The sequence below is a fragment of the Rhinolophus ferrumequinum genome, chromosome 18 (genome assembly GCF_004115265.2).
Source record: "Rhinolophus ferrumequinum isolate MPI-CBG mRhiFer1 chromosome 18, mRhiFer1_v1.p, whole genome shotgun sequence".
Classification (NCBI taxonomy): domain Eukaryota; kingdom Metazoa; phylum Chordata; class Mammalia; order Chiroptera; family Rhinolophidae; genus Rhinolophus; species Rhinolophus ferrumequinum.
The window spans coordinates 132973-147846 of record NC_046301.1 but is presented as its reverse complement, the minus strand read 5'-3'; the positions used below and the strand labels follow the sequence as shown (position 1 = coordinate 147846).

The following is a 14874-nucleotide window of genomic DNA, read 5'->3' as shown; positions in this document are numbered from 1 at the left end:
CGCGTTCCCGACACAAGCTGCAGACTCAGTACGTCTGGGAAACGGGTCCAGTCTTTTCTCCACTCGACACCTGCGGATGATAACACTTTGGGCCGTCTGGCCCTGCCTTCCTACGTCCCTCTCAAACCTACTGTAAATGGCATCGCTGTCCGTCCAAAAAGAAAGGAAGCAGCGTCAGAACAGACCACCACCCTCTGTCCTGGCTCCCGTGGCTGGTCCGCACACCACTGCTGGTGCTTCCAGCGTCCACGCGCAGCACACTCAGCTCACAGTCTCTGCGGCCTCCTCGTCTCCACTGACCTCGTCCTACACCCAACCTACCACCCAGCCCCACGCTCAGTCGGACGTTAGAACCTGCCGTTTTGGCGGTGGCGCAGGCGGAGTCTCAGTCCCGGCATTGGGATCTGGCCGTCGTCTCCTGTTCTTCCAGCCCCCCCAGCCGCACAGCCCCCCAGCCCAGGCCCAACAGCCCTTCAGCCCTTTGGGCACATCCACACTCTCCACAGGCCCTGCTGCTTTGTGCCACGTGTCAATCCCCTCGGGTCCTCCCCTGCTCCTTACATCCATGCTGCATTGCTGGAGGGACTTCACAGCCATTCTTGACTCTTTCCACTTGCTGTTTCCACATTTGTCTGGCAATTCCAACCATGTTTATGGTTAAGGGAGAATGCTGGCTTCATATTAGAATCACCTAGGGGGCTTTTAAAACTCCAGATGCCCAGACAGCACCCCAGACAGCTCAGCCAGAACCTCTGGAAGTGTACCAGATGTGAGAACGTGGGTGCTAGCCTGACCTTCACCCTCTCCCCCACCCCTGCTCCTGCCTCCCTGCTGAAGCTGAAGTGACTTCTGTGGGGAAGTGACACCTTGGCCCACAGCCCCTCTCCTCTCCTCCAGCCCTCCTCTCCTGTCTCCAGTGAGGGCAGGGGCCTGCCAGCAACAAACTGAGTCTGGAGGATGTTTCCAGCCCACTGTCCGGATACCTACCTACAGCTCCAACCTCCTGCAAACTTTAGAGGAAGAAAGGATGCTGTTTGTATCTCTCTTTCAGTTGGTTCTGAACACAGGAGGGGAAATTGAGCGTTACTTATTGGCACTGAAAATTCCCAAATCACATCTAATTATCTGCCTGACATGAGCTTCTACCCAAGCAAGTGAATGTGGCTGGAGAAACACACCACCATGGCACGGGCTTTGTGGCCACAGTGTGAAGCTGGCCGTCCTCACAGCCTGACTGTCCAGCTACATGTACCCCTTCTCTTCTCGAGCTGTCACAGCTGTGACCTCCTCAATCTCAACACACAAGCTTGCTTCTCATTTCACTATGAAAATCAAGTCAGTGACAAGAGCTCTTATTCTCTTATCCCAATTTATCAGCCTTCTTTCACTGTCACCCATGTGTCCCACCTATCTTCCCAATGACAGGCTTACGGCCCACCCTCATTCACATTCAGTTCTGCCTCTTCATCTTTAGGACATTGTGCGGACAGAGCCAGGAGTGCAGTTTCCAGGCTCTCGGCCTCACGTGGAAAGGTGCTGGCTCAGGTAGTAAATGGCCATCATTTGTGATTGGATGGCCATCAGCTGTGGCTAGTTGGCCGTCAGCTGTAACTAGTGAGCCTTTGGCCACTAATATAACTGCTGTGGCTACGAAAAATGGGGGGCTAGCAAGAAGATGGTGGCTGAGCCAGCAAGTGGTGGAATGTGGGTTGCGGACCGTGTAGCTCCTGTTTCCTGTGTCTCCAACCCAGCTGCCAGTGAGAATATAGCGGTATGACTCCCCTACCTACAGCTTGTGGGTGTTCCTTTTTGGCCTCACCATGTCCTGCGTTCTTGTGTGGGGAGCGGGAGCAGAGACCCTGCAGGCCGCCCCGCGTGACAGACGTGCAGCCTGCAGGCACCCTCGTTCTCTTCTGCATCAGTGATTCCTCATCTCTACAGGACCATTTTCATCAGCATACAAACCTACTGTAATACCTTCCGTCTGAAACAGTCCTCCTTTAACCATACATGTCTTCTTAGTCTTTGCCGGCTGCTGTAACGAATACCGCAGACGGGTGGCTTCCAAACGGCAGGAACGTATTCTCACAGCTCTGGGGGCTAGACGTCCGAGATCAAGGCACCCACGGATTGGGTGTCTGCTGAGGGCCATGTCCTTTCTCTGTGTTTTCCTGGGGCCTGTCTAAGGGCATGAATCCCACTCACGAGGGCTCCAGCCTCATGGCCCAGTCACCTCCCAAAGCCCCGCCTCCCTGGAGCTCCAGTCCCATTTCTGTCCCTTTGCAGTCATCTCAGCAGTTGTGTAAGCTCCCTGTCCTCGGTGCCTCGTCTCCGATTCTTACTGAAATCTGCCGCTCTCGTCCCACATGCCACTGTACCCTTCTCTCCAACAACCTCCACACTGCTGACCTGCTATCACGCCTCATCCTGTTCAAGCTCCTAAGAGCATTTGGTGGTGACACGCATCCCTCACTCCCATTTTATTCCGTGACTTCTGCACTTCATACCCTCCAGCTTTTCTTTCCATGTCACTGCTGCACTTCCTGCTCCCCGACTTTGTGGGAGTGCCCTGCTTTTCCTGCCTCAGCATCCGAGGCCTCAGGCCAGTCCTGAGAACACTCCTCTTCTCTGGCTCCACTCACATACACTGTCCCATGGCCTCAAACGTCACTTCTGTGACGGATCCCAAATTTAAACACCTCCCCAAGTGTCTTTCCTAAAATGCAGCCTGTGTATGAAACTGCCCAGACTACAGCCCGACCTGGACGTCAGCATCTCAGACTTGGCAGGTTTCGATGGAGCACTGCATTTTCTCCTCTACACCTGCTTCTCTCAGTGTCCTCCCCTCGGTAATGACAACGCGTCCATCCCTCTGCTGAGGACAGCACCAAGACTTCTGCTTTCACACCTGACGTCCGTTCCATCAGCAGGTCCCATCGGCTCCGCCCTTAGAGCCCGGAAGATTCTGACACTTTTTGTCTCCTGTCGTCCCAGCCCTTCGTGTAAACTCCTTGCACACAAGCGACAGCTTCCAAGCTGGAACCTCCCTTTGCCTCTCAAGGCCTCTCCACTTCCGCCCACACCTCTCACTCAGCCATCGGAGTGGGTTTAAAATGTACATGAAGTAATCATGTTGATTCCCTGTTCTGTACGTCAACACGCTTCCCATCACATCTAAAACGAAATTCACGTGTGTCGTCCAGGCCAGCGCGGCCAGGACCCATCTCCTCTCCTTCTCAGACTTCTCCCTGCTCTCCAGCCTCCCTGCTCAAACCCACGTCGTTGGGCCTGCGCCTCTGGCCTCTGCTCTGCTCTTCCCTCAGCTGTCTGCAGGCGCCCCCATCCACACCTGGGCTGCAGCCCCCCTCAGAGAGGCCGTCTCTGACCCGTCCTCTAAAATGACGATGTCTCCAGTCACCCGCTACGCCTGACTCAGCACATCCCACCTTCCACTGCTACGTTATATGTACTTTCATGTTTATCTCGTCATTTCCTGCCTCCCCACCAACACATAAGCTTTGCATTCCTATCGAATGTCCTCGCCCAGCATTGTGTCCTGTTTGCTGCTGCCACCTCGGCGCCTTCACAGCGGCCCAGTAAGTCGCTTTGAATAATTGGGTTAGTTCACGGCGCCTGATGCGTTTGTTCTCACAAAGGCACGCACAGCTGCCTTCGTTCTGCCTCCGAGTTTAGACTGTGATTTATTTATTACATGAGGCATGAGTAAAAATATTGATAGACCAATATTTTTTTCAAAGAGTGAAACACCAAGTAATTAAAGAAGGTCAAAGCGGACAATAAGGAAGACAGAAGGTATTTTGTTTAGCTAGCTTGCTCTAGAAATAGACTTTTATCACTGAGTATAAAGTTCATACTTTCACAAAAGTATTTATTAGTGATGGCAATGTCACGATTATTTGCAGTGACAAATCTTTTAGAGAAGCCTGAGAAATCAAGATTCTTATTCTATCTTTTGTAACTGTGAAAATGCCTACCAAAACACAGCAAAACTGTATTCTCCTCGACGGTTTCTCCACTGGAAATACCCATAAAATGAAAAGCAACAGCGGAGTTTGTGTTCATGGGTGTGACACCTCACTGTGGCCAGAACGAACTGACCTGCAGCCCGTGAGCTCAATCCCGGAAACAAGAGAATGCGTCACGGCCACACACCCCATTAGCAGGAGGAAACTGCCGCTGATGCTTTATGATGTAGCGAACGGCCCTTGCCATATGGTTTAGTGAGAATTCAGTCCTTCAGTCGACCAGATATTTATTTATTTATGTTTAATTAGTTTCAGGTGTACAAAATAACATGATTAGACATTTACGCCCTCACAAAGTGATGACCCCCCAATCTACTACCCCTCTGACACCGTACACAGCTCTTCCAGAATCACTGACTGTACTCCCTATGCTGTGCTTTATGTCCCATCACTATATAGGTTTTTAAATGAGAGCTGACATTCAGTGTTATTTTGTGTTAGTTTCAGGTATACAAGACAGTCTATGACGTGATCCCCCTGATAAGTCCAGTGCCCATCTGGCTCCCTACATGCTCTTTACAACATTATCGATTATATTCCCCATACTATATTTCATATCCCCATGACTATATTGTGTCTACTAATTTGTACTTTCTAATCCCTTCACTTTTTCTCCCAGCCCCTAAATCCCCTCCCATCTAGTAACCAGCAGTTTTTCCTCTGTATCTCCGAGTCCATTTCTATTCTGTTTGCTTGTTTATCTGTTCTTTAGATTCCACATATAAGTGAGATCATATGGTATTTGTCTTCTCTTATTTCACTTAGCATAACATCCTCTAGGAACATCCAGCTTGTTGCAAATGCTAAGGTTTCATTTTTTTATGGCAGAGTAATACTCCATTGTATAAATATACCACAATGTCTTTATCCAATCGTATACCGATGGGCATTTCAGTTGTTTCCATAGCTTGGCTATTGTGAATAGTGCTACAGTAAATATAGGGGTGCATAGATTTTTTTCAAATTAGTGTTCTGGTTTTCTTTAGATAGATACCCAGGAGTGGAATTGCTGGGTCATAAGGTCATTGTATTTTTAATTTTCTGAGGACCCTCCCTCCATATTGATTTCCATAGCGGCTGCACCAGTCTGCAATCCCACCAACAGTGCACAAGCGTTCCCTTTTCTCCACATCCTCGCCAACACTTGTTGTTTGTTGATTTATTGATGACAGCCATTTTGACTGGGGTGAGGTGGTATCTCATTGTGGTTTTGATTTGCATTTCCCTAATGATTAGTGACATTGAGCATCTTTTCATGTCTATTGTCCATCTGTATGTCCTCTTTGGAGAAGTGTCTATTCAGGTCCTCTGCCCATTATTTAATTGGGTTGTTTGTTTTATTGGTGTTGAGTTGTATGGGTTTTTTAAAATAAATTTTGGATATTAAACCCTTATCAGATGTATCATTGGCAAATATTTTCTCCCATTCAGCAGGATGTTTTTTGTTGTTTGTTGATGGTTTCCTTTGCTGTGAAAAAAAAAAACTTTTTAGTTTGATGTCCCATTTTTTTTATTGTTTCTTTTGTTTCCCTTGCCCAAGGGGATATATCAGTAAAAGTATTACTGAGGGTAATGTCTGAGAGTTTATTTCCTATATTTTCTTCTAGGAGGTTTATGGTTTTGGGTCTTACATTTAAGTCTTTAATCCATTTTGAGTTTATTCTTGTATATGGCATAAGAAGGTGCTCCAGTTTCATTTTCTTTGCATGTATCTGCCCAGTTTTCCCAGCACCATTTATTGAATAGACTGTCTTTATCCCAATGTAAATTCTTGCTTCCATTGTCATAGATTAAATGACCATATAGGCATGGATTTATTTCTGGGTTCTCTATTCTGTTCCATTGATCTATGCGTCTTTTTTTAATGCCAATACCATGCTGTTTTGATGACTATAGCCTTGTAGTATAATATGATATTAAGTAGCATGATACCTCCAGCTTTGTTCTTCTTTTTCAGGATTGCTGTGGTTATTTGGGGTCTTTTATGGTTTCAAGTAAATTTTAGGATTATTTGTTCTAGTTTTGTGAAAAATGTCATTGGTAATTTGAAAGGGATTGTGTTGAATCTATATATTGCCTTACGTAGTATAGACATTTTAACTATCTTAATTCTTCCTATCCATGGGTATGATACATGTTTCCATTTATTTGTATCTTCTTTCATTTCTCTCTTTAATGTCTTATAATTTTGAATACAGGTCTTTTACTTCCTTTGTTACATTTATTTCTAAGTATTTTATTTTTGATGCAATTATAAGTGGGATAGTTTCTTAATTTTTCTTTCTGATAGTTTGTTATTGGTATATAAAATACAACTGATATGTGAATATTAAGTTTGTTATTTGTCCAGCCACTTTAATAAATTTATTTAGCAGTTCTAATAATTTTTGATGGAGTCTTTGAGGTTCTCTATGTATAGTATCAGGTCATCTGCAAATAATGACAGTTTTACTTCCTCCTTACCAATTTGGATGCCTTTTATTTCATTTTCTTGTCTGATTGTTGTGGCTAGAACTTTCAGCACTATGTTGAATAGAAGTGGAGAATGTGGGCAACCTTGCCTTGTTCCTGATCTTAAGGGGAATGGTTTTCGCTTTTCCCCGTTGAGTATGATGTTAGCTGTGGGTTTGTCATATATGGCCTTTATTATGTTGAGATATGTTCCATCTATTCTCACTTTGCTAAGAGTTTTTATCATAAATGGCTTCTGGATTTTGTCAAATGATTTTTCTGCATCTATTGATATGACCATATCGTTTTTATTTTTCATTTTATTAATGTGGTGTATCCCATTAATTGATTTGTGGATATTGATTTGCATACCAGGAATGAATCCCACTTGATCATGGTGTATGATCTTTTTAATTTACTGCTGAATTCAGTTTGCTAATATTTTTGTTGAGGATTTTTGCATCTATGTTCATTAGGGATATAGGCCTATGGTTTTCTTTTTTTATAATGTCTTTGTCTGGTTTCAGGGTAATGATGGCCTCATAAAATGATCTTGGGAGCCTTCCCTCCTCTTGGAATAGTTTGAGGAGAATATGTGTTAATTCAACAAAATATTTATTGAATATTTTCTAGATGCATCTGATAGACACTGGAGATATAATAATAACAAAGACAGACACAGTGTTATTCTGATCTGCAAACATTTTGAAGAAGCAAACTCTTACCTAAATAGATTGGGTGGCTTATAGAAAATGTAGAACCGGTGAATGTCAGAGTTGGGAATAAAATTTAATATTTAGACTACAAGTTTAGGATTCTAATCTAAGTCAGTGTATTGATTGCAAGTTCAAAAAGATGGGTCCTCAGAGGAAGAGTTACCTGATAAGAAGAGGACTCATTTTTCTCCCATCTCCCAACCACCTGGGCTCCTGGGGAGGTGTCCCTCTTCCCCAAAGAACCCAGGTCAGGTCAAGGACAAAAGTCCTTCTTGTCTAACATGGGGTTGGAAGGCCCTTGTGACTGATGGTGTGGTGACCCCTTGTTTCCTGGGGACTAAGTCTGTCCCATGTGATGTCACTCCTCTTAATGACCAGTGGGTTCCATCAGGAATTGAGGCAGAGACATCTCAGGCTTCACCCCAGAAGCATCCCAGAGTCCTGGGTCACCACTGCCCACAGCTTCTAGTTCAGCAGCGGTCAATGGTCGCTTTTGAAGTGGCCACACGAGCCAGAGTCTTGCTGTCTGGCGTCTCCCACTACTACATTATTTTTTCCTCTTCCCTCCCCTTTTTTTAAAATAGTGGTAGGGACTATGTCCGGTGGTGTTGGGGGAGGGACACTTATGGGGAAGTTCAAACTGCCAGGTTCACTAAGTTGTTTGCATTGTTTGAAACGTTGCCCAGATGTGTTAATGGGTAATTCTGAAAATGTATCCCAGTCGTTTTCTGATGTCCTGATAGCAAAATTCAGATAGAGGCTTGATAACTATTTGATCTTAGCTTCTGTCCGCCTTGCCCCATGACTATAATTATATTATATTCTATCTATATAACTGTATTCCACCTGGCCCTTAGCCACGTCCTTTTGTCAGTTAGCTCATATGATAAAAACAGCTACTGTTTATTAAATGCCAGGCACTGTTCTAAGCACCCACTCACTCTATCCTCCAAGTAATCTGTGAAATAGGTATTGTCATTATTAGCAGGCGAGGTAGGAAAATGGTAAGTTGTCCCAAATGACAAAGCTGATAAGGCACAGCCATGAGACTCAGACCCTGGCAGTGCAGCTCTCAGTCAGCTTCCCTAACCTCTGCCTCTACTGCCTGAGTTCTATCGTGATGGTCTTTGTCACCAAAACCACATGCCAGAATAGTGGCAGATATATCGTTCTAAGAGAACTGTTTGGACATCATTGTCCCTATGGCTTTTTCACTTATTGTTAAAGTAATTTAATAATCACTGAAAGGATTAAGAGCTTACTTGTACCTGTGGCCATTTTAACAGCTATGCATACTTAGAGAAACCAATGGAACTGATTTGTCACTTTACAGTTTTCCAAAGCATGAGAATCACACTCATAAACACAGCAGAAATAAATGTTTAATCGATAAGGGTTAACCTTGCTTTAATGAAACCTGCTAAAAATGTCCCAGACAAATAAACTACGAAGTGCAAACTTAAGAAGTAGTTTTCATGTCACAACAGTCATCATGCTTCACTGTAATAGTCTTAAATAACGAGCGTCCATATTTCCCACTGGCTGCGTTTGGCTCCATGGATTTTGCTCTTTCCACATCCAGCTGAGGGAGTAGCACAACTCTTCCGTGAGGCAGAGGAAAAGTCCCCATGCTGAACAACACAACGACTTGTAACTGCACAGGACTGGCATGGTCACTTCTAATCAAATTTCATTGCTTAAGCAGGTCACATGACCAACGCTGGGAGGACTTGGCCTACGTCTGCAGCACCTGCCACAGGTTAGGTGGTCAGGAAATGGAGGCTGCCCCACAAGCAGGCCTTTGCAAGTCTGAGCCTACTGTTTCTTTTGCATTTCTCCCAGAGCTCTGTCCAACGTCCAGCACATGCTAACGCTCAGTGAAGTTTCACTGAATGAAGGAGTGAATATGCAGTCTGCATGCACTTCTCTTTAAGCCCCCTGATGACAAACACCTAAGCCTTTAAAATCCCAGAGGACGCAGCTGAAGATGAAAACCTCATTTGAGAAACTCAGTAGCTGAAAGAATTCATAATCCAAATGACACCGATCACCACTTTTGAATCCTCTATTATTAGTATGAAAACTGGAGCCTGGGATACATGGCTTCTTATTTAGTTTTAAAAGCATCTTTTAACCCAGGGCTTATTCATCGAGGGAATTCCATTGTTTCCACTGAGAACATTTGACCCTTTACCTGGTCGTCACACAATGTATCTTTTTCCAACTTGACATTTCACTTCCTAATAAATTCACACTTCAGTTATCTTTTGCTAAAATCACAGTACACATTTTTAAAACATTTCCCTGCAGTCTTGTAATGACCAACTCTTATATTCATTCATGTTTATTTATTTTAATTCTTGGTCCTTTCATATTTTAAGTAGTTCAAAAATAAAAACATCAATATGTTTAAGGCATTGATATTACCTGAAGAGACATATTAGAAAAAACTATTCTGGAAACTAAATGTATCTAACTTTATTCATCCACAAAGATTTTTCACCCATGATAGCTTGAGGAAACAACTAAACAGTTTTCTATTTTTATTTTTTGGTTTTTTTTTGTTGTTGTTGTTTTGTCTGTCTGCCAATAATTGTAAGGAAGTGCAGACATTTCCAGATACGTGTTTGGTGTAGCGTCTGTCAGATTACCCATGTCCATGGTTGTAAAGTTGAAAAGAAAATGGGAAAAGGACCCCCATTTGAGCTGCTTCTCCTTGGACTGCACTTTGGCCAACCTACAAAAGTAGCCCTTTGTGTCCTGGAGGACGAAGCCTCTACAGAGGTGGCCGGGGATGGCCCAGGTCCCTAGCCCCAGGACCCGGGGCTGCAGGGAGAGCTCACAACAGGGTCCAGCAAACAATTCTCGGCCTCACAGTTCAGTCTGCTCCCAACTGCCACAGATGTGCAAGTCCAAACCTACCCTTTCCCTCCCTTCTAAAAGCTTCATTTTCATATTTTCTTTGAATTGTGTAGAAATTGTTCTTTCTGGAGAAGTGAAAGTGCCTGAAACAATTGGAGACATGCGCGTTGGGCCTGCCGCCTGCAGCCCTGGAGCTGCAGGGCGTCCCCCGTTGGGCCTGCTGCAGGGCGGCCTGAAACCCGGCTGAACAGAAGCTAAATGCCTTCAATACTCAGAAATCCATCAAAGGTTCTGCTGAATGATATTTATAAGAGCCTCACTGTTCTCTTTCAAAACTGAAATGCCCTTCTCCCACACTTGAAAAAAACTGCTCGTGCTTTTCATCTTTCCTTCTCAGAGTGTAAACATTGTTTTGAGTGAAAAGAGCTGAAGGAGAGCTTACTTTCCCTTGAAATTTTATTTTTAAATAAGAGAGGGAGAAAATCCTTGTTCTGACTAATACTAATAATACAGGTCAAAGTGTCAGGCGATATACAATTAAATAGAAAACAAAAAAGGTCCCCCTTTCTCCCACAGCACAATGGCACTGGAGTGTAAATCACCCACAAGATGAAATAACACTTCAAAGCCCATCGGGCATTTCTGTGGCACGATGAGGCACTGAGGATGTCAGTGACCCATGGGCTTCGGGGCGTTGCTGAATAGTCTGAAACTAGCATGAGGTGGGATTTTCAGTCCCTACTGCCTGTGACCCCGTGATATGCTTTGTGTCACGAGGGCAGCTGCAGTTATCAACAGATGTTTCGGCAATAAAGAACGGGTACCATCTCGGAAAGGACCCACTTACATGGGGAGAGGGCACGATACCGAGAGTCTGTCCGCCTATTACGGTCCCATTAATCTCTGATCACCCTGGCTTCTCAAGGCGCGTTCCACAGGTGCTTTCTCTGGGAGAGCAGACAGACTCTCTCAAGTCAGCCAGCTTTGTGTGGCGTGTGAGGGAGGCTGGCCCCGGCTATAAATTTCTGTCTGTGACCACACACCAAAGGCTGAGGCTGGGGGTGGGGGTGGGGCCGTGCAGGACAGAGAGCAAAGCCCAAAACATGTACTTTTTCTTGACTGAGTTCCGCCTAAAACAGTAACATTGTAAGTGAGCCTAGATTTCACCAACTCAGACCTATGGAAAATAGTTTATGACTTGCTTTCTTCTTAAGCATTCTATGCTTAACTTTAATCTATTATTTGTGGAATTATCTTAAAGACACAGTGTTTCCATTCTAAGTGTAATGCTAGTTTTAAACATGGAGGGAAAATATTTTATGGGAAGGATTCCTTCTAGGGGAAAAATCGTGGAAAGCTTAGATTTATGAAAAAAGTAAGAAAAGATAACTGGAAAGACAAACTCAGCAGCCTTTCACTATTTTTTATGTGAGAACAGAATCCCACAATGAACTGATTATTAAGACTGGCTGTCCAGCTTTGGGAAAGTCTGCTATTGAAACCAATGGCTCAGGGAGACACACAGAGCATGGAATGCACGCCAGTTACTGTAACAAGCTAGGGTATCAAAGTAGCTCAGTTCACAGGGTGCTAGAGTTCTCTGTGTTTACAAAACAGAGTTGGCCACTGTGCCTGGGCTCTCACACAGTAGGAGAATGTCCTGAGGATCTTAGCAGGTGTGGCCGCTTAATTTGCAGGTAAACTGAGGAAGAGAAGCTCCAAGTTCAGGCCGCCCCTGTCAAACAGAGGAGAGGCTGGAGAAGCCCAGTGGACAGCTTCCTACAGCTGCCGCTGAGGGAGCCTGTGAGCTGGGCACAAGCATCTTAAATTCTGTGTGCCTCGGTCTCCCCAGTTGTGACATCGGTGCGACAAAGGGATGATGAACAGACTCTTAAAACAGCACATAACCATGCTGAGCAGCATGCCTTCCAGCTGACAGGAACCCTAAAAGCAGGTGACTTGAAGTTTTTAAAACAGCATCTCCAGTTGTTTGCTAATTTCACGTCCAGCTTTGAATGCACTGAGGGGTCTGGCAATGGCAAGGTGGGGCAGGAGAAAATGCTGGTGCTGCCTCGTGCAGCCTGTCGGGTCTCAGTCTGTTAAATTCAGAGGATCTTCCTGGGCCCAAGGTTAAAGCAGGACTCCCCTCTTGGAGACTGGCCTGCTAGCACTTCCTGGGAAGACTCGAGGCTCCTGTGTGCCACCACCCCGCCGAATCACACAGCTTTCCCACTCTTCCAGAATGATAGTTCCTAAATTGAGGGGAAAGAGATTTCCCTTCTGACTGGTCTCCTGTGACCTCTACACGAGGCTTCCTTCCCTCAGTGCCCCTCTCCGCTCACGTCCCTCCCTGTCCAGACCTTCACCACCACCCTTCCCTGTAGGACCCTGGCATCGCAGTCCCTGGGGGGCTTGTCTGAGGCTGACTGGTGGGGCCTTGGACACACTCAGACTGGGGGATGGGTATGGGGGGGCCCAGCAGTGGATTCCCACCGCATTGCAGGTGGTGCTCATCGCTGTTGGAAGGCCTCCAGGCTGCACTGTCTAATGCAATGGTTGCCTTAGGCACATGTGGCTATTTATGTAGGAACTGACAAAAGATTACATAAAACTAAAAACGTTAATCCTGCAGCCATACTCGCCATGTTTCGAGGGCCTGGCACGCAGGGCGGCAGACATGCAGGCAGGTCCCTCGCTGCAGTGTCGGCCTGCGCTCTCGGGCTCTGCACGGCCCTCTGAGGGACAGCTGCAGTGGGACGGGGAAGAGCTGTGAGTCACAGCTCCACACTGCTGGCTGCTCCCTGGGCCCCTGCATCCCAGTTTCCTCATCTGCAAGTAGGAGGAGGATGGTAATAGTCACTGCAGGGTTATGTCGAGAAGCCAGTGGGAAGACGCAGGGCAAGCCCTTTGTAAGCACCACAGCGACACGTAAATATAGTCCTTCTCCCATCCCTCTTCTCTGCGAACACCAGCCACACTCATTTAAAGCCCCTGGCCCACCATGGCACCTTCCATCTGTCCACTTTCCTTTGCCTGCTTAACCCCGTCTGTGTGTTTGTTTTATGGAGAGTGGGAAAGATGGGGGTTTTACTGCTCTTATTAAATCTCCAAAGATACTGTTCTGTGTACACAGATTGGGGCTCTTTCCTGGACTTTTGCTCTGAGAGCAAGTCTACACCTTTATGTAGAGATGACCTGAAAACACATTCCCAGGTAAACTTATAAAATAACAATTTTAAGATATTGTCATCACTTGTAACTCCTGGTCCAGATGAGCATAATTTTATATGAGAAAAAAATGCATTTACACTAGTAAGCTATCTTCTCTGGCACGCATCTAAGGGAATGGGGGTGAAGGAGAGCTTCCCAAAAGGAAAGCTGCACTCCTGTAGCTCGTCAGACCCTGAGCCAGGAGCTGGCCAAGGCCTGACATTCCAGGGCACAGGCTCCAGGTGGCTTAATTCCCACAAAGTGTTTCGGGGAGGAAGTGTGTGGATGTCCTTGATGGGGTGTGTCCTGCCCAGCCTGAACCGGAATCCCAGGTCTGGGAAGGGAACTGCCAGCCGTCCATAGCTCAGGCTGCAAGTCACACTGATGCGATAGTGGTGAATTTGTTTTTTGAAGCTACCCGACTTTTAGGAAGTAACATTTCAAAACAGCAGTGCTGCGAGGCACGTGGAATCTTAACGGCTGCTTGTGCGCCCCCCCCACCGCAACGTGTAACCGTCCCAGGTCGTGAGACCCACGCACACCCTCGCTTGGTCTGCCCTTCAGCACAGGCCCCACGGGCAGGTGAGCGCGCACACTTTTCTGAAGGCAACCTCCCCCACATCTGTCAGCCTGGCAGAGGCGACCACAAGGGTGGGGGCTGTCCTGTGCTTCAGAGAAACTCGATCTGAGACCACTTAGAGGCTGAGTGCCTCACTTGGGAAGTCAGGGCACAGGTGGGGTGACTCTTCCTACCAGTAGCTGCTGCAGAGCGGCACCAATCACGTCCTGCAGGTTGGTTTTGTCCTCGGGGCCCACAGCTTGTTTGTATTGCCACTTCTCAGGCACGAAGGGCCACTTCATTTCCTTTGCCTCCTGGATGAGGGTCCTTAACTCGCTGGGGAGTGGAGCTGAAAAGGTCAGAGTTCAGTTAAGGAAATTGCAGGCAAAGAAAAGGCTGTTGAGTTACCAGTGTCATGATGAAGCGCCTTGGTGCCCACAAAGCCCCCTCCTGCCTCTTGCTGGCTGGACTGAGCTGCTGCTGTGGCTCACAGGACAGCAACCAGGGGCTGTCCGTCAGGGTGGCCGCCCCTGTGCCCTGCAGGTAAGCTGGGGCAGTCGGGCGGTCAGAGGGGTTCCAGCAGGAAGTGAAGCGTTCCTGTGGCACGTCTGTGTGCAGAGCCAGACAAAAGCAAGAAGGAAATATTATTTTCCCTGTAAGATGAGAAGGCAACTGACACCTCCGGATGGTGTCTGGGGCTTATGACAGCTGGGAAATGGAAATGCAGTGTCAGTGTGTGCACCCGCTTTTCTTCTCCAAGACCTCACCTCACCTCACCCTTTCACTGTGGGCTACATTTGAATATAAAAAATGAATATGAAAAACCCAAATGACATTGAAATGTTTCCAGTTTACTGTGAAATGGCCTTGTTTCACAGTACTAGATGTGTTTAGGTTCTTAATGGGCAGCAAACCTGCTTGCACACCAAGCCCAAATCTGACACACCCAAAAGCCTCCGGAAACTGGAAAGTTTTTTCTGAAGTTTGACACCCGAAACCGACTTGAAATGACTAGAGGCTGTTTGTAGCT

The 14874-nt window shown here is 46.3% G+C and overlaps 1 protein-coding gene across 1 annotated transcript in view; it reads right to left on the bottom strand.

The window, feature by feature from the left end:
- ALPK1 (alpha kinase 1) overlaps positions 1 to 14429 on the bottom strand; it is a 47333-nt gene extending 32904 nt beyond the window's left edge. Inside the window, exon 1 of the mRNA XM_033134627.1 lies at positions 14039 to 14429. Within this exon, the coding sequence (XP_032990518.1) occupies positions 14039 to 14146 (108 nt within the window). The 5' untranslated portion in view covers positions 14147 to 14429. The remainder of the gene's footprint in view (positions 1 to 14038) is intronic.
- Positions 14430 to 14874: the final 445 nt, after the last annotated feature.